The sequence below is a fragment of the Neoarius graeffei genome, chromosome 8, assembly GCF_027579695.1.
Source record: "Neoarius graeffei isolate fNeoGra1 chromosome 8, fNeoGra1.pri, whole genome shotgun sequence".
Taxonomy (NCBI): domain Eukaryota; kingdom Metazoa; phylum Chordata; class Actinopteri; order Siluriformes; family Ariidae; genus Neoarius; species Neoarius graeffei.
Window position 1 is genome coordinate 81,044,927 of NC_083576.1, and position 24,536 is coordinate 81,069,462.

At 43.4% G+C, this 24,536-nt stretch overlaps 1 protein-coding gene across 1 annotated transcript; it reads right to left on the reverse strand.

Annotated features, from left to right (window-relative positions):
• On the reverse strand, window positions 1-24,527 carry cpa4 (carboxypeptidase A4). Its single transcript, XM_060927079.1, has 11 exons — window positions 24,463-24,527; window positions 24,079-24,160; window positions 18,750-18,884; window positions 18,529-18,627; window positions 16,931-17,032; window positions 15,793-15,894; window positions 15,555-15,665; window positions 4,970-5,060; window positions 4,153-4,352; window positions 275-359; window positions 1-188 (listed from the first exon to the last, which is right to left on the reverse strand). The coding sequence occupies exons 1-11, from the start codon at window positions 24,525-24,527 to the stop codon at window positions 1-3; spliced, it is 1,260 nt and encodes a 419-aa protein (XP_060783062.1).
• Window positions 24,528-24,536: the final 9 nt, after the last annotated feature.

Below are 24,536 nucleotides of genomic sequence, written 5' to 3' on the forward strand. Positions count from 1 at the left end.
CTAATAAGGATGGTCAGACACATATTCCATGATGTACTTAAGAGCCAGCCAGGTCTCAGTCGCAGTTGGGATGATCTGATTGGCCGGGAGGAGGAAGCCATAGCGACCGGTGTCACGCAACTCAAAGGCAAAGGAGTATTTGACACCGCTGTTGTAACTCCAGTCAATGCTTCCACCACTGGCTTGATCTGAAGTGAGAAGATAAACAATACATGAGCATGACAGAAACTGCCAGAGATAGCAAATAGAAAGAATGAAGGTTGCGTCGACTCACAGATGATTTTGCAAATGTTTCCGACTCTGTAGCTGGTTCCATACACAGAGCTGAGGGCCTGCACTGCACGTCTACCCACAGAATCCTAATAAACACAAAAAACAAAACAGATCAGCAGGTTAGATCATCATTTTGACCAACTAGCGTGCATAGCCTGCTATAATACACCGTTCATCCTCAACATAAGCATACTGGCTGGGGTAAATTCTGCTAGCAATTGTTCAGAAAAGATAAATAGGGAATCAGTCACATGGTGGCGACTCATCATAAGAAATTATTATACAACCCCGATTCCAAAAAAGTTGGGACAAAGTACAAATTGTAAATAAAAACGGAATGCAATAATTTACAAATCTCAAAAACTGATATTGTATTCACAATAGAACATAGACAACATATCAAATGTCAAAAGTGAGACATTTTGAAATTTCATGCCAAATATTGGCTCATTTGAAATTTCATGACAGTAACACATCTCAAAAAAGTTGGGACAGGGGCAATAAGAGGCTGGAAAAGTTAAAGGTACAAAAAAGGAACAGCTGGAGGACCAAATTGCAACTCATTAGGTCAATTGGCAATAGGTCATTAACATGACTGGGTATAAAAAGAGCATCTTGGAGTGGCAGCGGCTCTCAGAAGTAAAGATGGGAAGAGGATCACCAATCCCCCTAATTCTGCACCGACAAATAGTGGAGCAATATCAGAAAGGAGTTCGACAGTGTAAAATTGCAAAGAGTTTGACCATATCATCATCTATAGTGCATAATATCATCAAAAGATTCAGAGAATCTGGAAGAATCTCTGTGCGTAAGGGTCAAGGCTTGAAAACCATACTGGGTGCCCGTGATCTTCGGGCCCTTAGACGGCACTGCATCACATACAGGCGTGCTTCTGTATTGGAAATCACAAAATGGGCTCAGGAATATTTCCAGAGAACATTATCTGTGAACACAATTCACCGTGCCATCTGCCGTTGCCAGCTAAAACTCTATAGTTCGAAGAAGAAGCCATATCTAAACATGATCCAGAAGCGCAGACGTCTTCTCTGGGCCAAGGCTCATTTAAAATGAACTGTGGCAAAGTGGAAAACTGTTCTGTGGTCAGACAAATCAAAATTGGAAGTTCTTTATGGAAATCAGGGATGCCGTGTCATTCGGACTAAAGAGAAGAAGGACAACCCAAGTTGTTATCAGCGCTCAGTTCAGAAGCCTGCATCTCTGATGGTATGGGGTTGCATTAGTGCGTGTGGCATGGGCAGCTTACACATCTGGAAAGACACCATTAATGCTGAAAGGTATATCCAGGTTCTAGAGCAACATATGCTCCCATCCAGACGACGTCTCTTTCAGGGAAGACCTTGCATTTCCAACATGACAATGCCAAACCACATACTGCATCAATTACAGCATCATGGCTGCGTAGAAGAAGGGTCCGGGTACTGAACTGGCCAGCCTGCAGTCCAGATCTTTCACCCATAGAAAACATTTGCCGCATCATAAAATGGAAGATACGACAAAAAAGACCGAAGACAGTTGAGCAACTAGAATCCTACATTAGACAAGAATGGGTTAACATTCCTATCCCTAAACTTGAGCAACTTGTCTCCTCAGTCCCCAGACGTTTACAGACTGTTGTAAAGAGAAAAGGGGATGTCTCACAGTGGTAAACATGGCCTTGTCCCAACTTTTTTGAGATGTGTTGTTGTCATGAAATTTAAAATCACCTAATTTTTCTCTTTAAATGATACATTTTCTCAGTTTAAACATTTGATATGTCATCTATGTTCTATTCTGAATAAAATATGGAATTTTGAAACTTCCACATCATTGCATTCCATTTTTATTTACAATTTGTACTTTGTCCCAACTTTTTTGGAATCGGGGTTGTACATACAGTACACTTTTTTGATGGAATAAAAACATGTATTCTATTCCCTTCTAGCAAGTTTCATTCATTTGATTCAATAGCATGCAATATTGTTATCATATTGCTTATCCTACGTGTATTACGCCACTCTACCCAATGAAGGAGTGTTGAATATGGTTCACAATATTGCATGGTTGTCAAGACAACATGACGTCACAAGTCGGCGCTCATGCGAATATCCAATGAGAAACCTTTCTGCTGTGCATACGCACAACCATTTCTGTGCTCACCAGGAAAGAGAAACACGCGTTGAACACCCAAAAGGCTCCCAAAACTTCATTAGATATTCTTCATGCATACTTACAAGAGAAAAACATACCAACGGACATAAAAAAACTGGAAAAGAGACACATCGGAGACGTAAAACTTCCACGCTAGCGAGCAACTGTGACAATTTATAAATAAACATGGCTGCCAGGTTTGTTTCATTAAATACGGAAGATTTTGAGAGAATTTTGGCTGCCAGGTTGGTCCATTGTGTGTAGTTGTCGATGTTGATTTTAAAAGTAACTAAGTAAATTACAGAGGGAAATGGATACTTAAGTCTGAGTGAAAAATACTGTGGTGAGCGTGCGCGGAAGAAGAGTCTGGAGACAGAAATTTTAATTTCTCGGTCGTTAGCCTGTGCTACTTGCTCTCGATAGCACTGGTTGACCGCTTTATTAGCATTCACTAACACTACTGATGAATGCTACACCGGCTGGAAGGTGACTGCACTGCCACGCTAACAGTGCCAAGTTGTGGGTAAGCTCGCACTGGCCTTTGAGAATGCTGATATGAAGAGCGTGTATAATAATAATAATAATCTCATCTCATTATCTCTAGCCACTTTATCCTTCTACAGGGTCGCAGGCAAGCTGGAGCCTATCCCAGCTGACTACGGGCGAAAGGCGGGGTACACCCTGGACGAGTCGCCAGGTCATCACAGGGCTGACACATAGACACAGACAACCATTCACACTCACATTCACACCTACGGTCAATTTAGAGTCACCAGTTAACCTAACCTGCATGTCTTTGGACTGTGGGGGAAACCGGAGCACCCGGAGGAAACCCACGCGGACACGGGGAGAACATGCAAACTCCGCACAGAAAGGCCCTCGCCGGCCACGGGGCTCGAACCCGGACCTTCTTGCTGTGAGGCGACAGCACTAACCACTACGCCACCATGCCGCCCTAATAATAATAATAATAATAATAATAATATTGGCTGGCTTTTTTCGTGGTATATCAGATATATTCCATTCAGCTACTCGTCTTCGACTCGTTCAATATCATGCTAGCTGAATGGAATATATCTGATATACCACGAAAAAAAGCCAGCCAATATTATTTAAATAATCAACCACTGGGTGGTGTGATGAAACGGAGTCAGAGTTACCATCTCAATGTTGATGATTTTCCTATAAAAGTCACAAAGTGTTTTGTTCCTCTTATTTGCCAATGATTACAAATTTATATTAATGAAACAATGACAAACTATATCTGTTTATAATTACCTTGAACATTATGGAACATCTACAAAATAAGTTAATGTTATGACTTCCATTACAGCAGCTATAAACAGTAGTTTCCTCACCAGTCTCTTTATTTCCTGTCTTGAATTTAATACAGGACAAAAAAAAAAAAGTACAGCTTGTCACGTCACTGAGAAACTGGAAAGCAAGAAGTACAACTTTCCCATGTCAGAAAACTTCCTGACTGTTACAAAAATGCTGACACTAGAGACTCCTTCCATCAATGCTAACCAATTATCTCCTCACAGAAAACTTATGTCAAGAATGTGAAGAGTCCGTCATACAAGACGCATGTTAGAACAACCGCATTGATCGAAATAAACCAGTGATTTGCCTTGCAGCTGGTACTACTGTCAGAGCTGCTGTTAGAGAAATTAATCATCACCTTCTGACCAATCAGAAATAAGAATTCAACAAAAGAATGAAACAGCGTACGAGTTCAGCCTGGTCAGCGATGCTGTTGCAGATGTATCCATACGGGTACATGAGGAGCTGAGAGTAGGCATGGATGGAGATGAAGGACTTGAAGTTGCCATGGTTCCTGATGAGGTCCACGATATTCTTCACTTCGATCTCGGAGTGTGCAGAAGGTCCATGGTAGGAATCAGAGCACGGGTTCCTACTGGCACCAGGGCCTGTAGAGAGCATGCAAAGACGTACACTACCGTTCAAAAGTTTGGGGTCACCCAGACAATTTTGTGTTTTCCATGAAAAGTCACACTTTTATTTACCACCATAAGTTGTAAAATGAATAGAAAACATAGTCGAGACATTTTTCTGGCCATTTTGAGCATTTAATCGACCCCACAAATGTGATGCTCCAGAAACTCAATCTGCTCAAAGGAAGGTCAGTTTTATAGCTTCTCTAAAGAGCTCAACTGTTTTCAGCTGTGCTAACATGATTGTACAAGGGTTTTCTAATCATCCATTAGCCTTCTGAGGCAATGAGCAAACACATTGTACCATTAGAACACTGGAGTGAGAGTTGCTGGAAATGGGCCTCTATACACCTATGGAGATATTGCACCAAAAACCAGACATTTGCAGCTAGAATAGTCATTTACCACATTAGCAATGTATAGAGTGGATTTCTGATTAGTTTAAAGTGATCTTCATTGAAAAGAACAGTGCTTTTCTTTCAAAAATAAGGACATTTCAAAGTGACCCCAAACTTTTGAACGGTAGTGTAGATCGAAGTCTCAAGGATGAATATCTTTACAGTTATTGAAAGTGATTAGGATGATCATCTTACCACCAAAGCCAGCATCCCAGTTTCGGTTGGGGTCGACACCTCGGCACGAGTTACCAGGGTTGACAGAGCGGGTCTTGCGCCACATACGGTTCTAAAAACATTTTGTTAAGATAAACAACTCCATAAAAATCAGGGCTATGGATTTTTTTCTATCCACCCAGCTTCAGGAACCTAGTTTATTAATAGAAGGCTATTCTATGGCAGATAATGCAGTAGTGCAACTGGAAGCATTGCTACCTCACAGCTACTGGCGAGTTTAGACCCTTTTTAGGGGTGCTCAAGCACTCCTAAATTTCAACTTAGCACCCCTAAAAATAGCAATAGTAATAGTAGTAGGAATAGTGCATTTTATTATTATTTTCTGACATCATCTCCTCGCGTTACATTTTGCCAACTTGTCTCCTGAAGTTGGTACAGGTTCAAACGCAAACAGATTTAAATGTCCAGTGCTGTTGATGCCATGATGTCACGGTGCACTCACATCGGCGTTGGATGCTTCAACTGTGAGGCTCATCATGAATAAATAAGATTCACGATGCTCGCGGCAGAAAGGAGACAAAAATGTAATTTCATGACACAAATCAGTGGTGCAGATTGAAAACACACGTTACCTGAAACTTTCGCAATCAAAAGTGCAGAATGTTCTGATAACGCAGGGTCGTTACCATTACTTAAAAATTGTCTGCTTATGTATATCTCATCTCATTATCTCTAGCTGCTTTATCCTGTTCTACAGGGTCGCAGGCAAGCTGGAGCTTATCCCAGCTGACTACGGGCGAAAGGCGGGGTACACCCTGGACAGGTCGCCAGGTCATCACAGGGCTGACACATAGACACAGACAACCATTCACACTCACATTCACACCTACGGTCAATTTAGAGTCACCAGTTAACCTAACCTGCATGTCTTTGGACTGTGGGGGAAACCGGAGCACCCGGAGGAAACCCACACGGACACGGGGAGAACATGCAAACTCCAAACAGAAAGGCCCTCGCCGGCTACTGGGCTTGAACCCAGGACCTTCTTGCTGTGAGGCAACAATGTTAACTACTACACCACCGTGCCACCCTATACTTATGTATATTTGTTCTCTAAATAGTGTCAAAAAAATGTTAGCTAACATAGGGTAGTTCATGAGAGATTATTAGCTAATGTTAGCTTTCTGAGCTTGTAGTCTGCTGGCACATCGCTAGTTGGCAGGCAAGGAGCTAACTGATGTCCTTTATTATTTTAGTGAATGAAAGTTTCCTATTTTGACTGAATTGGGCTTCATGGTTTGTTTATAAGGCGGCATGGTGGTGTAGTGGTTAGCACTGTTGCCTCACAGCAAGAAAGTCCAGGGTTCGAGCCCAGCAGCCGACGAGGGCCTTTCTGTGCGGAGTTTGCATGTTCTCCCCGTGTCTGCATGGGTTTCCTCCGGGTGCTCCGGTTTCTCCCACAGTCCAAAGACATGCAGGTTAGGCTAATTGGTGGCTCTAAATTGACCATAGGTGTGAATGTGAGTGTGAATGGTTGTTTGTCTCTGTGCTAGCCCTGCAACGACCTGGTGACTTGTCCAGGGTGTACCCTGCCTTTTGCCCATAGTCAGCTGGGATAGGCTCCAGCTTGCCTGCGATAAAGGATAAGCAGCTACAGATGACGGATGGTTTGTTTATTGTATATTTATGGATAGTGAATTGAAGTACTGAAAGAAACCCTGATTTTTTGGAAATGTCTCCCCCCCCCCCCCCCCCCCCCCCCAATCAATGGATATGCATGTTTAAAAAAAAACAGGTGAGAATTAAAGCTGTCTCAGTACCCACAGGATCAGTTTGGCATGCAAAAAAAGAGCCTTCCAACAAACTGGTGGAACTTTGGAAAATTCTGGCTGTCATGATTGAGGCTATGTCCGAAATCACTCACTCATTCACTACTCCCTACTCACTGTATAGGGAATTACTATTTAGAGGACTATATCATGAGCTCATTGGTAAAATAAAAATAAAAAAAAGCTTTTGGACACTACTCCACTGTGCCGTTATTTACATCATTACTGTCACACGATTAAAACGTGCCGGATCAGTTGGCTGGTGGGTTTTCAAAATAATAAAATACATGCATGTATTTTTGTGATAAATCCATATTTTACTGAGCGTATTTCCCACATTAATAAATACAAAGTTCTGCTGCATCTTTCGGTTCTTTTAAATCAAGGCTGAATACTTTCTTCTTTACCACTGCCTTTTATTAAATCAAATTTGAGGCTTTTGATTAATTCCTCGCTCTGCACCCTAACTTTTATTCTTGTATTTTATTTGTCTTATTCTATTTTAACTTTTTTCTATTCTTTTGCTGTTTTTAATTGTACTTAAATATCTATTTACAATGTTTCTTCCTCCATCCATTCACCCCAACACACTGTTTTTTCTTTCAGCACGACAGCAATGCATGATGGTATATATTGCTTGGTTAGTGATCATTGGTTGTGCATTACTTTTCATGGTGCATTGTGGGATACTATGAGTCCACTATATAGGGTGTAATAATTCTCACTATACATTCGGATTAGCCTTCCAAGTAGCGTTCGGGAATCAGACACAGTCTCAGTGTTTAAGTCTAGGCTGAAAACATATCTGTTTAGTCAAGCCTTGTGTTAATGGTGTTTATGAGGTAAAGGAGTAGATCTGGAGGATCCTCAGACAGAGTGTTTTGGTAAACTGGGATGTATGGATGCTGTCAGTCCCCGCTCGCTTGAGTTTGTTGACGGTGTAGTGGCTGCTGCTTTATGTCCCGGGGCTCCCTCATGCCTGTGTTACCTTCTGGCTCTCCCCTTTTAGTTATGCTGTCATAGTTAGTTGCCGGAGTCCCTGCTTGTACTCAGCGCAAAGTGTATACTGTTCCTACTTATTGAGGTGACCTTGGGCATACCTAACAACCTGTGTTTTCTCCCCCTCCCCCCAATCTGTCCCTCTGAGTTACATGTCAGTCCTGGGATCGAGATGCTGACCTCTTCTGCTCCTCGGACCTGCCTGATCCATCCTGGTGCCCTGTGTCTGTTGGAGTCTCATCACATCGCTCCTGTGGAGGACGGCCCCATGTGGACAGTTGAAAGTCACACCTGGAGGACGCTCTGGACACTTACAGTAATGCTTTTATGGCTGAGGCCTACAGTTAACTTGCTAACTTTAGGACTGCAGTTGGCATGAACAGTTTTGCACTTGAGTTTCCATCAATGAAGAGTTTATAACATCAACAAAACTGACTTCATGTTAAAACTGTTAATGTTCTAGTCATGTTGTCTGTTGTTGCCCAAATGAGGATGGGTTCCCTTTTGAGTCTGGTTCCTCTCGAGGTTTCTTCCTCATGTCGTCTGAGGGAGTTTTTCCTTGCCACCATCGCCACAGGCTTGCTCATTGGGGATAGATTAGGGATAAAATTAGCTCGTGTTTTAAGTCGTTCAAATTCTGTAAAGCTGCTTTGCGACAATGTTTATTGTTAAAAGCGCTATACAAATAAACTTGACTTGACACTACAAAATGGCGAACTCGCTATATAGTCCACTGAGTAGTGAGTGATTTCGGACACAGGATGAGTCTTTCCCTGTGTCCGAAATCGCTCGCTCGTTCACTACTCCCTACTCACTATATAGGGAATTACTATATAGAGGACTATATAGTGAGCTCATTGGTAAAATGAAAAAAAAAAAAAACACTTCCAGACACTAGTCGGTCACGTTGGTATTTACGTCGTTATTGTCGCACAATTAAAACGTGCCAGATCAGTCGGCTGGTGGGTTTTCAAAATAATAAATACATGCATATGTTTTTGTGATAAATACATCACACTGTAAAAAATGATTTGTTGTTTTAACTTAAAAAAATTTAGTGCCCAGGCTGCCTTAAAAATTTGAGTTCATTGAAATTCACATAGTAAGTTAAATTGTTGTGAACTTACTATATTAATTTCAGTGAACTCAAAATTTTAAGGCAGCCCGGGCACTAAATTTTTTAAGTTAAAACAACAAATCATTTTTTACAGTGCATGAGCGTATTTCCCACATTAATCAATACAAAGTACCTGCATCTTTCAGTTTTTTAAATCAAGGCTGAATACTTTCTTCTTTGCTGCTGCCTTTTATTAAATCAAATTTGAGATTTTTAATTTTATTTATTTCAGCGTGACCGCAGTGCATGATGGGATATATTGCTTTGGTTAGTGACCATCGGTTGTACACTACTTTTTGTGATGCATTGTGGGATACTTTGAGTGCACTATATAGGGTGTAAATAATCCTCACTATCGTTTTGGACAGCACTACAAAATGGCGTCCTCACTATATAGTGCCCTATATAGTGAGTAGGGAGCGATTTCGGACACAGTGCGAGTCTTTGCTTCAGGTTTCATTAACTAACTAAAGGGTCCGCCCTAACACAGGTGTATTATATTGAAATCTGATTATTCATTCTGAATTATTCTTAGACACTACAAAAGACCATTCAACTAATTAGGCTGCTTTTGAAAGTACCATCGTAATGTGTACCTAATTGAACTGAGCTTTGCAGAAGGGTGAAAAGGGTTGAATACATTTGCGAGCAGCATATTCCATTATTCATTTTCTTTAAAAAATATTTAGTGGTGTAAAACTCGTTACTCAAAGTAATTTATTAAGTATTATTGTTTTATTAATGTATTAATTTCAAGGCCCCTCCTTGAACTGCCACCTTATTGTGGTGGAGGGGTTTGTGTGCTTGAATGATCCTAGGAGCTATGTTGTCGGGGGCATTATGCCCCTGTCAGGGTTTCCCAAGGCAGACAGGTCCTAGGTGACAGGCCAGACTAAGAGCAGTTCACCAAAACCCCTATGGAGAAAAATCCGAGGACCGTGACGTCGCCCGGGATGACGCAGCCGGGGCCCCACCCTGGAGCCAGGCCCGGGGTTGGGGCTCGTATGCGAGCGCTTGGTGGCCGGGCCTTTGCCCATGGGGCCCGGCCGGGCTCAGCCCGAAGAGCTGACGTGGGCCCGACCTCCTGTGGGTTCACCACCCACAGAGGTAGCAGTAGGGGACTGGTGCAATGTGGATTGGGTGGCAGTCGAAGGCAGGGGCCTCGACGACCTGATCCCCGGACACAGCGGCTGGCTGTTGGGACATGGAATGTCACTTCGCTGGGGGGGAAAGAGCCTGAGCTTGTGCGGGAGGTTGAGAGGTACCGGCTAGAGATAGTCGGGCTCACCTCCACGCACAGCTTGGGCTCTGGAACCCAGCTCCTCGAGAGGGGCTGGACTCTCCACTTCTCTGGAGTCGCCCGTGGTGAGCGGCGGCAGGCTGGTGTGGGCTTGCTTATAGCTCCCCAGCTCAGCCGCCATGTGTTGGAGTTTACCCCAGTGAACGAGAGGGTCGCCTCGCTGCGCCTTCGGATTGGGGAGAGGGCTCTTGCTGTTGTTTGTGCCTATGGCCCAAATAGCAGTATAGAGTATCCGGCCTTCTTGGAGTCCCTGGGAGAGGTACTGAGGAGTGCTCAGACTGGGGACTCCATTGTGTTACTGGGGGACTTCAATGCTCACGTGGGAGATGACAGTGACACCTGGAGGGGCGTGGTTGGGAGGAACGGCCTCCCCGATCTGAACCCGAGTGGTGTTTTGTTATTGGACTTCTGTGCTAGTCATGGTTTGTCCATAACGAACACCATGTTCGAGCATAGGGGTGTCCATAAGTGCACGTGGCACCAGGACACCTTAGGTCGGAGGTCAATGATAGACCTTGTAGTCGTTTCATCTGATCTCCGGCCCTATGTCTTGGACACTCGGGTGAAGAGAGGGGCTGAGCTGTCAACTGATCACCACCTGGTGGTGAGTTGGATCCGCTGGCGGAGGAGGAAGCTGGACAGACCTGGCAGGCCCAAACGTATGGTGAGGGTCTGCTGGGAACGTCTGGCCGAGCACTCTGTCGGGGAGGTCTTTAACTCCCACCTCCGGGAGAGCTTTTCCCAGCTTCCGAGGGAGGCGGGGGACATTGAGTCTGAGTGGACCATGTTCTCTACCTCCATTGTGGACGCAGCTGTTCAGAGCTGTGGCCGCAAGGTCTCCGGTGCCTGTCGTGGCGGCAATCCCCGAACCCGGTGGTGGACACCAGAAGTAAGGGATGCCGTCAAGCTGAAGAAGGAGTCCTATCGGGCCATGTTAACCTCCAGGACTCCCGAGGCAGCTGACGGGTATCGGCAGGCCAGGCGTGCTGCAGCTCGGGCAGTTGCGGAGGCAAAAACTCGGAACTGGGAGGAGTTCGGGGAGGCCATGGAGAAGGACTATCGGTCGGCCTCGAAGAAATTCTGGCAAACCGTCCGGCGCCTCAGGAGGGGGAAGCAGTACTCTGCCAACACTGTTTACAGTGCGGGTGGGGAGCTGTTGACCTCGACTGGGGACATTGTCGGGCGGTGGAAGGAATACTTTGAGGATCTCCTCAATCCCACCGTCATGTCTTCCACTGAGGAGACTGAGGCTGATGACTCAGAGGTGGACTCGTCCATTACCCAAGCCGAAGTCACTGAGGTGGTTTGCAAGCTCCTCGGTGGCAAGGCACCGGGGGTGGATGAGATCCGCCCTGAGTATCTCAAGTCTCTGGATGTTGTGGGGCTGTCTTGGTTGACACGCCTCTGCAACATCGCGTGGCGGTCAGGGACAGTGCCTCTGGAGTGGCAGACTGGGGTGGTGGTCCCTCTTTTTAAGAAAGGGGACCGGAGAGTGTGCCCCAATTATAGGGGAATCACACTTCTCAGCCTCCCAGGGAAGGTTTACTCCAGGGTACTGGAGAGGAGAATTCGACCAATAGTCGAACCTCGGATCCAGGAGGAACAATGCGGTTTTCGTCCTGGTCGCGGAACACTGGACCAGCTCTATACCCTTCATAGGGTGCTCGAGGGTTCATGGGAGTTTGCCCAACCAGTCCACATGTGCTTTGTGGATCTGGAGAAGGCATTCGACCGTGTCCCCCGTAGTATTCTGTGGGGGGTGCTTCGGGAGTATGGGGTTCGGGGCTCTTTGCTAAGGGCTGTCCGGTCCCTGTACGAACGGAGCAGGAGTCTGGTTCGCATTGCCGGCAGTAAGTCAGACCTGCTCCCAGTGCATGTTGGACTCCGGCAGGGCTGCCCTTTGTCACCGGTTCTGTTCATAATTTTTATGGACAGAATTTCTAGGCGCAGCCAGGGGCCAGAAGGAATCCTGTTTGGGAACCACAGGATTTCATCTCTGCTTTTTGCGGATGATGTTGTCCTGTTGGCTTCTTCAAACCAGGACCTTCAGCATGCACTGGGGCGGTTTGCAGTCGAGTGTGAAGCGGCTGGGATGAGAATCAGCACCTCCAAGTCCGAGGCCATGGTTCTCGACCGGAAAAGGGTGGCTTGCCCTCTCCAGGTTGGTGGAGAAGTTCTGCCTCAAGTGGAGGAGTTTAAGTATCTCGGGATCTTGTTCACGAGTGAGGGAAGGATGGAGCGTGAGATCGACAGGCGGATCGGTGCAGCCTCCGCAGTGATGCGGTCGCTTTACCGGTCCGTTGTGGTGAAGAAGGAGCTGAGCCAAAAGGCGAAGCTCTCAATTTACCGGTCGATCTACGTTCCGACTCTCACCTATGGTCATGAGCTTTGGGTAATGACCGAAAGGACAAGATCGCGGATACAAGCGGCCGAAATGAGTTTCCTTCGCAGGGTGGCTGGGCGCTCCCTTAGAGATAGGGTGAGAAGCACAGTCACTCGGGAGGAGCTCGGAGTAGAGCCGCTGCTGCTCCACATCGAGAGGAATCAGCTGAGGTGGCTCGGGCATCTTTTTCGGATGCCTCCTGGACGCCTCCCTGGGGAGGTGTTCCAGGCATGTCCCCCCGGGAGGAGGCCCCGGGGAAGACCCAGGACACGCTGGAGGGACTATGTCTCTCGGCTGGCCTGGGAACGCCTCGGTGTTCTTCCCGAGGAGCTGGCCGAGGTGTCTGGGGAAAGGGAAGTTTGGGCTTCCCTGCTTAGACTGCTGCCTCCGCGACCCGGTCCCGGATAAAGCGGAAGAAGACGAGACGAGACGAGACGATTAATTGCAAGGTACTGTATGCATGACGTTCTGATTGGAGGCTGGGCACCCCTAAAGGTCTGATCCTAGAATCGACCCTGCTCGCAGCTCCAGGGTTCCTGGTTCCATCCTGAGCTCAGGACATTGTCTACCTTTTTCACAATTTCTTTCATTGCATGGATTTCCTTCCACCTCCAAGAAACAGGCATGTAGGTGGATTGGCGACATTAAGTTACTTGGAGATGTAAACTGGGCGTATGAATGTGTACATGCATGGTAATGGACTGGCGCATACTCCTGCCTCATGTCGTGTTCCATGGACAGACCTAGGATCTGGTTTTAAGTAATTTCGTAAGATGAAAAAAATAAAATCAACGGCACTTTGTAAATACATTCACAATCAGTCTGGGTTTTTTTCTGTATAATGTACTGTACCAATTCATTCATTCATTCATTCATCTGATCCTCCAGCTGGCATGTTTTTGGGAGTTGGGAGGAAATCAGACAACCTACACTGACACACGGAGAAAATATGAAACTCCACACAGACAGAAAGCTGAACTGGGGACTGAACTGGGAATTCTGGAGCTGTAAAGATGCAACATTACCTGCTGCACTTCCGTGAAGCTGCTGATAAAGAAAACTGAGTGCAAAACTATACACGCCGAGGACGAAATTAAGAACAGAAAGAATTTAGTAACAAAAACAGTTGAGCAGTGCATTTTAATATATCAGCAATCTAAAAGTAAATATGTAGGACCTAAATTTGAATCTTTGAGTTGCTTCAAATCTACAGTACTGTGCAAAAGTCTTAGACACCCTATTTTTTTCATACAAACTTTGTTATAGATTTCTATTTTATGATTTCTACATTGGGCGGCACGGTGGTGTAGTGGTTAGCGCTGTCGCCTCACAGCAAGAAGGTCCTGGGTTCGAGCCCCGGGGCCGGCGAGGGCCTTTCTGTGTGGAGTTTGCATGTTGTCTGCGTGGGTTTCCTCCGGGTGCTCTGGTTTCCCCCCACAGTCCCAAAAACATGCAGGTTAGGTTAACTGGTGACTCGAAATTGAGCGTGAGTGTGAATGGTTGTCTGTGTCTATGTGTCAGCCCTATGATGACCTGGCGACTTGTCCAGGGTGTACCCCGCCTTTTGCCCGTAGTCAGCTGGGATAGGCTCCAGCTTGCCTGCGACCCTGTAGAAGGATAAAGCGGCTAGAGATGATGAGATGAGAACGCACTTTTCAGATTAAAAAAGAAAACATAATGAAGGCTCCTGGGTTTTGGTGCAGAATGAAGAAGCGAGTGTGACAGTCAAAGTGTCCAGAAGAACTGTGGCTGGTTCGGTAAGATGCTCAGTAAAACCTACAGCTCATTTCCACATAAAACTGCACTCATTGGACCTGAGACTACTTTTTTTTTAAGCAAAGGGTCGTTTTACACCAAATATTGACTTTGTTTCATTTATTATGGCTTACTGCTTACTGTTTATAGCATTTTTTAATGTCGAAACATTTCATTTCATTATTTTTTAAGCCATTTTTGTTCCACAGCATTTCTTTACATGTGCCTAAGACTTGTGTACAATACCATATATCTGGATGAGTAAAAAGTTCAGGAATAAAAAGCTCTAATGCCTTGAACCTCGAGTTGGCGTCGTAGTTAGCGTGTCCGCCTCTCGATCGGGAGATCGTGAGCTCTATTCATGGTCGGGTCATACCAAAGACCATCATAAAAATGGTACCTACTGACATCTGGCAAGGCACGCTGCAATACAGATGCGAGTGGGGAGTCAAACTCTCGCGGTTACCAGAGGACTAGCCCCCCCCGTAGCCCTAGCTATGTAATAGGCGAGAGGCCTATTACACGGTGGTGTAGTGGTTAGCACGGTCGCCTCACAGCAAGAAGGTTCTGGGTTCGAACCCAGCGGCCGGCGAGGGCCTTTCTGTGTGGAGTTTGCATGTTCTCCCTGTGTCTGCGTGGGTTTCCTCTGGGTGCCCACAGTCTTTCCCCACAGTCCAAAGACATGCAAGTTAGGTTGACGTGGGGCGGCCTTGGGCTGAGGTGCCTTTGAGCAAGGTACCGAACCCCTGACTCTCTGGGCTGCCCACTGCTCTGGATGTGTGTGCATGTGTTCACTGCTTCAGATGGGTTAAATGCAGAGGATGAATTTCACTGTGCTTGAAGTGTGCCTGTGACGAATAAAGGTTTCTTTCTTCTTCTTCTACAGAAACGGAGATTGGTGCCACATGGTGTGGGAAGGGGCTTTGACTTTTGAATGCCTTGAACTATTGTGATCCACATGCTCTGTTGTTCTTGAAATTAAAATCAGTGCTGTACTAATGTGGCGGTCCTTGGAATTTGTTTTTACTCTGGATGAATCATTGGATGCAAAAATAAATAAATAAAAAGTTTGAGAACCCCAGCTTGAGGTTCAACATCATGACCTCTCAACTCATCAGATACTCTTTGTGATTGGAATTGGAAGCTGTTTCGAGTAAAATCATCTGCCAGATGTACCATGTAACTAATTGTCGTGACAATTTCAGTAAAAATCATAGACTTACATTAGTATGGGTGTAGGCATAGCCATCAGGGTTGGTCACGACCATCAGATAGACGTCCATTTTTCCCAGAAGAGAAGTCACAGAAGGATCAACGCCAAAATCTGTAGCCATCTAATGAATATAGAAGGAAACATACAAAATACTAGGTTGAAATAAACAGATTTGTTCATTTTTATGAAATAACAAACATTCAGATAGTCATAAAGGGTATTATTTGGACTTTCATCAAGTGGCTCACCTTGTTAGCCATCCACAAAGCGGAGGCGGTTGAGATCCACTCTCTAGAGTGTATTCCAGCATCAATCCAGATTGCAGGCCTGTTGCTTCCACCAGTGCTAAACTAAAAGCATATCCAGAATTAATTATTCCATAACACATACCCAAGTTCCTCAAGCAATTTTGAGTCAATGTGACATTTGTTACCCTAGGCTGACACTTGCACGACTTTTGGCCACGATTTTGTCGTGGCAAGTCGTGCCATTTTGGGGCACGAACTGGGAGGCTCCCGCACTGTTCACGACTAGTTCACGCATAGTTCACGACGAGTTCACGAATGCGTGCCCGTCCACATTCACGAACTGGCACGACGAGATCACGAACAGTTTGCGCATAGTTCACGACCCTGTCGCGAAATTTTGTCGTGACCAAAATTTTGAACATTTCAAAATTCTCGTCCCGACATGGCACGCAGTCACGACGGGTTTACACACACTTCACGCCAGTTTACGACTAGTTTGTGCACTGGCACGACTCGAGTCGTGCCAATGCATGCCACGGAATCGTGCAAGTGTCAGCGTACCCTTACAGACCAGAATTGTAGGTCAGGTGGAATTTTTCAACCTAGGTTAGAATTTTTAACCCAGTTCATAATTTGCTCCTTGTATTAGGGAGACTTACTATATCTAGGGTTAGGTTTAGGATTTGGGAAGACTTTGGATTTTAAACTACTTAATGACGTAATAAGACTGGACTCATTGATAAATTCAAAATATATATCACACCTTCCATCACAATCATTACTGGTCTAGTGGTTAAAATGTTCATTAAGAATCAGAAGATTCTGAGTTTGAATCCTGGTTAAGTATGAAAAAAGATTTTTTTAAAAAATGCTAATTAGGGAGATAAAAATAGACAGACAGACAAGAGGAAATACTTGGTAGGTGTAGACAGAGAGGAAGTAGATGGAAGAAAGAGAGAAAAAAAGTGATGGAAAATTCCTTTTAAGAATCTTAGATAATCCAAAATTTTATGTAGATTGGAAATTATGAACTAGGTTAAAAATTTTAACCCAGGTCAAAAAAAAAAAATCGCCTAGGTTGAAATTTTTTGACCTGTAACACGTACATTCACATCTGCCTATCAATTTTCATCCTCACCTTTAGCACATACATGGGACGGTTCTCGTAAGAACTTCCGATCTGCACTTTGGATATCAAATTGGGATAACTGGCCACCATACTGTCCATCCAACTGTAGATCTGCATGAATAAAGATTGAATGAATAATACATTCATTTACTACCATATTCCTGTTTTATTCCACAGTGATTTACCAATAGCTGATATTCTTAATTTAGTAAAGAATAACACAAGATACTTTTTATCCATTTATTGTAGCATTTAATATCATTGAATATCTGTAAAACAAGTTCATTCCCTCCCTCCCAAGTTAGTTCCCAGTTCCCTCACCAGTCTCTCTTTCTCTCACTTGAAGTTAACATGATAAAAACAAACAAACAAACAAACAAAAATACAGCTTTTCATGTTAAAAAGACACTTCAAGTCGCAAACTTTCCGACTTCCCGAAATCCGACTTTCACACGTCAGAAAACTTAAAGCGAGACGGCCTTTTGATTTCATAAAATCGCTGAAATTTAGTTCCCTCTGAAATTTGGTGATTGTGATTATATGTTTTTATTTCTGCAATATCTCAAAAACAAACAAACAAACAAACAAACAAACAAACAAACAAACCAGGCCATTGCGTGGTTGGGAAGTTATTTAATTTGAGGGGATTCCCAAGCAAATAATGTGCATGAAATCGCTCGCTTCGCGCAGTCAAGCAGACAGAGGAAGTCCGTGTGCACATGCGCAGGTTTACCTTCTTCTTCTTTTCCTTCTTCTTTTGGGTTTTACGACAGCTGGCATCCACAGTGTTGCATTCCTGCCATCTACAGGTTTCCCTTTGAGCGTGCACTGACAGTTCCATCATTCTGTCGCTAAACGAACAGCTGATCACACCGAGGTGCTCGCTGACCGCCGATATTTATTAGTTTGGTCCTGCGTTTCCTTTCCTTCATATATAACATGACGTCTTTTCTTCTCGCTTTCCGTTACTGTAGTCATTCACATTTCATTCGCACACTCACATCCTCCGTTTTTCTCTCTTGTTTCAAATTTGTATCCCACAATGCCTTGCGCGAATGGGGAAAGCCCACCACGTGATGCATGATGTAATATCTTGAATTGGGTCATGGTGAAGCAGGAAAAAATAGCGGAGAATTTCGGGCCACATGGCTCTAAATTCATTAATCGTTCTATTTAAAAAAACTAATAAAATTGGAAGTCTATGATTTGAATTCAGTAGCTTTCGGCCCACTAAACAAAAATAATTGGGTGTCGGGGAAAATTCTTTTTATAACCTACACTTGAAAAATCTGAAAGGCAGTCTAGCTTTAAAGGAATGGATTTACTGCACTGACACTGGAGACGCCTTCCAAAAATGCCAAATAAACATCTCCTAGATGAACAATTATACGTTTTCATGTGGCACGACCACCATACAAGTCCCCGTGCAAGTTGTTGCTATAGTAACAATACCATCTCAAGTGCATTAATATAAACCTGGGATGTGTTTAGCACTTATACATAATGAAACAACAGCTTTTAACCAATCAGAGTTGAGACTAGAACAGCGCTGTGGTATAACAGTGTATAAGTGTGTGTGTGTGTGAGTGGAGGATGGGAGTACTCACTGTATCAAGCCGGTGGTATGTTGCATAGTTGAAGCTCTTTTCATCACCACCCTTCATGGCATTACGCTGTAAATCTTCCTGCTCCTTATCCACGAGTTCCTGTCGCACAACAAAATCAGGACATTGCTATAAAGCTAATTTACTGTCAGTGAGCAACTTTAACTTTATTAGAATCCACTATTTGGATGTATCGTGTATCCAGGGCATTACGTCCTTCTCACCTGCAAATCCTTGATCATAACATGGAACGGGATCTCGTTCTCCTGAAGGAATTTCCAGACAGCGCTCAGACTGCCATAGGGCACATGGATGTCAACTGGAAGGTCACTGGACACCGGATGAGTCCAGAAGTCCAGCTAAATGATCACAGAATAGTTTATTCTTATGTTGGTATCTGAACAATTTCTATGCAATCATATAAACAGCTTATTTTCTGCAAGAAAGGCTACGGCCAAGACCTATGCCCTGTTCATAACATTCCACAGTGTGTAGAATTGCCTATTCTTGGGATGACGTTTCAAGAGAATTGTCAATACACTAAGCATGTACAGGCTAAGTTAACCATGGCAAATAAATATTTGTATGTAATTAGGTCACTCAGAAAGGAAAGTTTTTCTCAGGTACAGTGGTGCTTGAAAGTTTGTGAACCCTTTAGAATTTTCTATATTTCTGCATAAATATGACCTAAAACATCATCAGATTTTCACACAAGTCCTAAAAGTAGATAAAGAGAACCCAGTTAAACAAATGAGACAAAAATATTATACTTGGTTATTTATTTATTGAGGAAAATGATCCAATATTACATATCTGTGAATGGCAAAAGTATGTGAACCTCTAGGATTAGCAGTTAATTTGAAGGTGAAATTAGAGTCAGGTGTTTTCAATCAATGGGATGACAATCAGGTGTGAGTGGGCACTCTGTTTTATTTAAAGAACAGGGATCTATCAAAGTCTGATCTTCACAACACATGTTTGTGGAAGTGTATCATGGCACGAACAAAGGAGATTTCTGAAGACCTCAGAAAAAGCATTGTTGATGCTCATCAGGCTGGAAAAGGTTACAAAACCATCTCTAAAGAGTTTGGACTCCACCAATCCACAGTCAGACAGATTGTGTACAAATGGAGGAAATTCAATACCACTGTTACCCTCCCCAGGAGTGGTTGACTAACAAAGATCACTCCAAGAGCAAGGCATATAATAGTCAGAAAGGCCACAAAGGACCCCAGGGTAACTTCTAAGCAACTGAAGGCCTTGCTCAAATTGGCTAATGTTAATGTTTATGAGTCCACCATCAGGAGAACACTGAACAATAATGGTGTGCATGGCAGGGTTGCAAGGAGAAAGTCACGGCTCTCCAAAAAGAACATTGCTGCTCGTCTGCAGTTTGCTAAACATCATGTGGACAATCCAGAAGGCTATTGGAAAAATGTTTTGTGGACGGATGAGACCAAAATAGAACTTTTTGTTTCAAATGGGAAACGTTATGTTTGGAGAAAGGAAAACACTGCATTCCAGCATAAGAACCTTATCCCATCTGTGAAACATGGTGGTGGTAGTATCATAGTTTGGGCCTGTTTTGCTTCATCTGGGCCAGGACGGCTTGCCATCATTGATGGAACAATGAATTCTGAATTATACCAGCGAATTCTAAAAGAAAATGTCAGGACATCTGTCCATGAACTGAATCTCAAGAGAAGGTGGGTCATGCAGCAAGACAATGACCCTAAGCACACAAGTCATTCTACCAAAGAATGGTTAAAGAAGAATAAAGTTAATGTTTTGGAATGGCCAAGTCAAAGTCCTGACCTTAATTCAATCAAAATGTTGTGGAAGGACCTGAAGTGAGCAGTTCATGTGAGGAAACCCATGTGAGGTGTTCTGTACGGAGGAATGGGCTAAAATTCCTCCAAGCCGGTGTGCAGGACTGATCAACAGTTACCAGAAATGTTTAGTTGCAGTTATTGCTGCACAAGGGGGTCACACCAGATACTGAAAGCCAAGGTTCACATACTTTTGCCACTCACAGATATGTAATATTGGATCATTTTCCTCAATAAATAAATGACCAAGTATAATATTTTTGTCTCATTTGTTTAACTGGGTCCTATTTATCTACTTTTAAGACTTGTATGAAAATCTGATGATGTTTTAGGTCATATTTATGCAGAAATATAGAAAATTCTAAAGGGTTCACAAACTTTCAAGCACCACTGTAGAGGTAGATTTACTTTTTACTTTAGTTTTACCTAATTTTTTGTATGGACTCTGTATTTATGGTGCTTCCGACTCAGATCTGACACAAATTCAGATTTATTAGACAGACATTTTAATTAACAGTTATTCCACAAAATCGAGTCGTACATGAGCTGATAGCCAGTGAGACAAGTAGCACCGAGTTGGTTATACACCATGTACGATGAGATTGAGTGGAATAACTGTTTTATTCTATCCACATTCACTGGATTTTGAGAAACAGAGCATTTTTATTTTTATTTTTTGCAAATTCAGTAAATAAAATCTTTACATAAAACATCCGACTAAATAATTTCCGCTTAGAATGTAAACAAACCGGCGAAATGCCTAGCAATTTGTGAAAAATGCGATAATAATAATTCTTGAAAAATAAAAAAAGAGATGTTCTTACCATCAAATACTTTTATTCCTTATTTTGTTGCTTTTTATTTTTATTTTTTTGGGATTTTGTTTTTGAATAGAGTTTTTATTTCGTCCATGGTTCGTTCAGCAACACGCTCCGCCATTTTGTTTATCTTTACTCACGGTATATGAGCTGATATCCTAGTAGTAGAGTAGCCAATCAGAGCGCGCGATTGCTCATATCCAGTGAATGTGGACAGAATAAAAGGAAATACAGATCAAACAAAGTAAATATTCGTAATCTCTTTGAGAAAGCAGATGTTAATATTATAAAAGAAATGTAGTTTAGACTTGTCCCAGCCATTATACGCTGTTTTACCGAAAAGGAAAGAAAAATCATATAACCTAATGAAAAGCAGTAGCCATCACCTTCAAATAAATTCCAATATATTAAAGAATTCTTATGCAAATAGACTCATTTTTAAGTATAAATTGTAAACAGGGTATTTTTAGCATTTTTGTAAAAAAAAAATTTGCGCTTTGTCTATATTTTAATGTTTTAGCTGTTTAATGTTTGTAACTTAAAATATGTCTTCTCATCTCATTATCTCTAGCCGCTTTATCCTGTTCTACAGGGTCGCAGGCAAGCTGGAGCCTATCCCAGCTGACTACGGGCGAAAGGCGGGGTACACCCTGGACAAGTCGCCAGGTCATCACAGGGCTGACACATAGACACAGACAACCATTCACACTCACATTCACACCTACGGTCAATTTAGAGTACCAGTTAACCTAACCTGCATGTCTTTGGACTGTGGGGGAAACCGGAGCACCCGGAGGAAACCCACGCGGACACGGGGAGAACATGGAAACTCCGCACAGAAAGGCCCTCGCCGGCCCCGGGGCTCGAACCCGGACCTTCTTGCTGTGAGGCGACAGCGCTAACCACTACACCACCGTGCCGCCCTAAAATATGTCTTTAGCTTAGAAAATAATAATAATAATTATTATCTCATCCAGGTGACAGGTGATCAGTTTATGCCATCATGTGTTGTCCATCGTCTGTCCGTCATCATCCACATTTCATGAAAATCGCTTCTTCTCTCTCAATTCCTCACTGATTTTTGTTCTTTTTGGCAGAAAGGTAGGTCTGCCTGGGGTGCATATGGTTTCTACACAAATTTGCATAATCTCAATTAATAATGAAGATATGGAGTAATTAATCAATCCCTAATGAGCAGTTTCCACACAAATCGCTTCTTCTCCCTCAATTCTTCACCGATTTTGATTCTTTCTACCATGAAGGTAGGGGAAGCTAGGGTGCATAGAACTTCTACCCAGATTTGCTTCATTACGATTATTAATGAAATTACAGCCTAATTAAGCCTTAATGAGCAGTTCAACAAAAATCGCTTCTTCTCGGTCAATTCCTCGCCATTTTGGATTCTTTCTGGAAAATAGGTCGGTATTCCTAGGGTGGATATCGATTCTGTATATAGCTTGCAACATTTATTGCGCAAAGTGGCCCACTTTAGATCGTTCCTTCTGGTCTAGACGTGGCCGGAGTGAGCTACACCATCACTCATGTTCTCGTTAATCATTGTAGCAAGTCGGGGAATTTTATAAATCAATTTTACACACAGAGTGAATAATCACATGACTCACGTTTTTTTTAGATACATCACATGTAATACATATGGTTTTGTTGTCACATGGATTTTTTTGTAAATTATTTTTTATGTTCCTGTGTTAATTGCTCACATATTATTAGCATGATATCACAGGGATGCTATGTCATGGAAACATGGATATGTGACTTAAGGTACATAAATGGTCCATAAGAGTATAATTGGTTTAATTTAGAGGAAAGTTTTAATGGAATGCCATTAAATGCACATTTCTAAATACAAGATATTCCTGCTGTATATACACTATATGGCCAAAAGTTTGTGGAAACCTAGCCATCACACCCACATGTGGTTCTTCCCCAAACTGTTCCCAATTTCCCTTCACTAGATCCAAAAGGCCCAAACCTGCTCCCCTGGGCACAAAGCGAGCTCCATGAAGACACGGTGTGTTAAGGTTGGAGTGGAAGAACTCGAGTGTCCTGCACAGAACCCTGACTGAACACCTTTGGGATGAACTGGAACACTGACTGCACCCCAGACATTACTCCTCACCCAACGTCACTGCCTGATCTCACTAAAGCTCTTGTATCTGAATGATCACAAATCCCCACAGCCATGCCCCAAAATCTAGATTTCTTCCCAGAAGAGTGAAAGTTGTTATAACAGCACAGGAAGGACTAAATCTGGAATGGGATGTTCAACAAGCACACGAGTGTGATGGTCAGGTGTCCACAAACTTTTGGCTGTATAGTGTATAGATATTTATATCTCATCTCATTATCTCTAGCCGCTTTATCCTGTTCTACAGGGTCGCAGGCAAGCTGGAGCCTATCCCAGCTGACTACGGGCGAAAGGCGGGGTACACCCTGGACAAGTCGCCAGGTCATCACAGGGCTGACACATAGACACAGACAACCATTCACACTCACATTCACACCTACGGTCAATTTAGAGTCACCAGTTAACCTAACCTGCATGTCTTTGGACTGTGGGGGAAACCGGAGCACCCGGAGGAAACCCACGCGGACACGGGGAGAACATGCAAACTCCACACAGAAAGGCCCTCGCCGGCCACGGGGCTCGAACCCGGACCTTCTTGCTGTGAGGCGGCAGCGCTAACCACTACACCACCGTGCCGCCCCATATTTATATCTAAAAAATGGAATAAAAACTGTCACCTTTTTTGTTGTGTTTGTGAAACATGCTCATATGCACTCTTTACCCCAAAGTACTGTTTAGTACCCGTTTTCCTAGCGTCATAGTACTAGAGCTGTATCACAATGTCATAAAATTAGCATACTGATATGTTTAAGGCCAATACCTCCAACACTTCTCTGTTCTCCAACTCCTTTAAGAGCTGAATTTGCTCCTCAGATTTTGCATTAACTCGAAGAACCTGGTCCCTGTTTGGGGAAAAATACAGAATCCAATACAGTGAGTGACATTGTTGAGTTCTTAAATCACACAATGAAAGAAGGGTATAAAACTAAAAGAAAAGGTCTGTAGAGTAAAGAATGCAGCATTTTTTTTAATAAATAAACTTGTACACAGTGGGATCTTTACTCTCTTACAACACACACACACACACACACACACACCACTGTAAATATAAATCACTGGTTTATTGATCTTAGCCATTCTCTATGAAACAAATATTAGTACAGATTTCCAGAAATATTGTTTTTTAAATTACAATCAAACTCACCCAGTGAAGACCTTACGGCAATATGCTGCCACAAAAACGGTAAAAAGTGCTAAACAGACCCTCATGACCCCTTT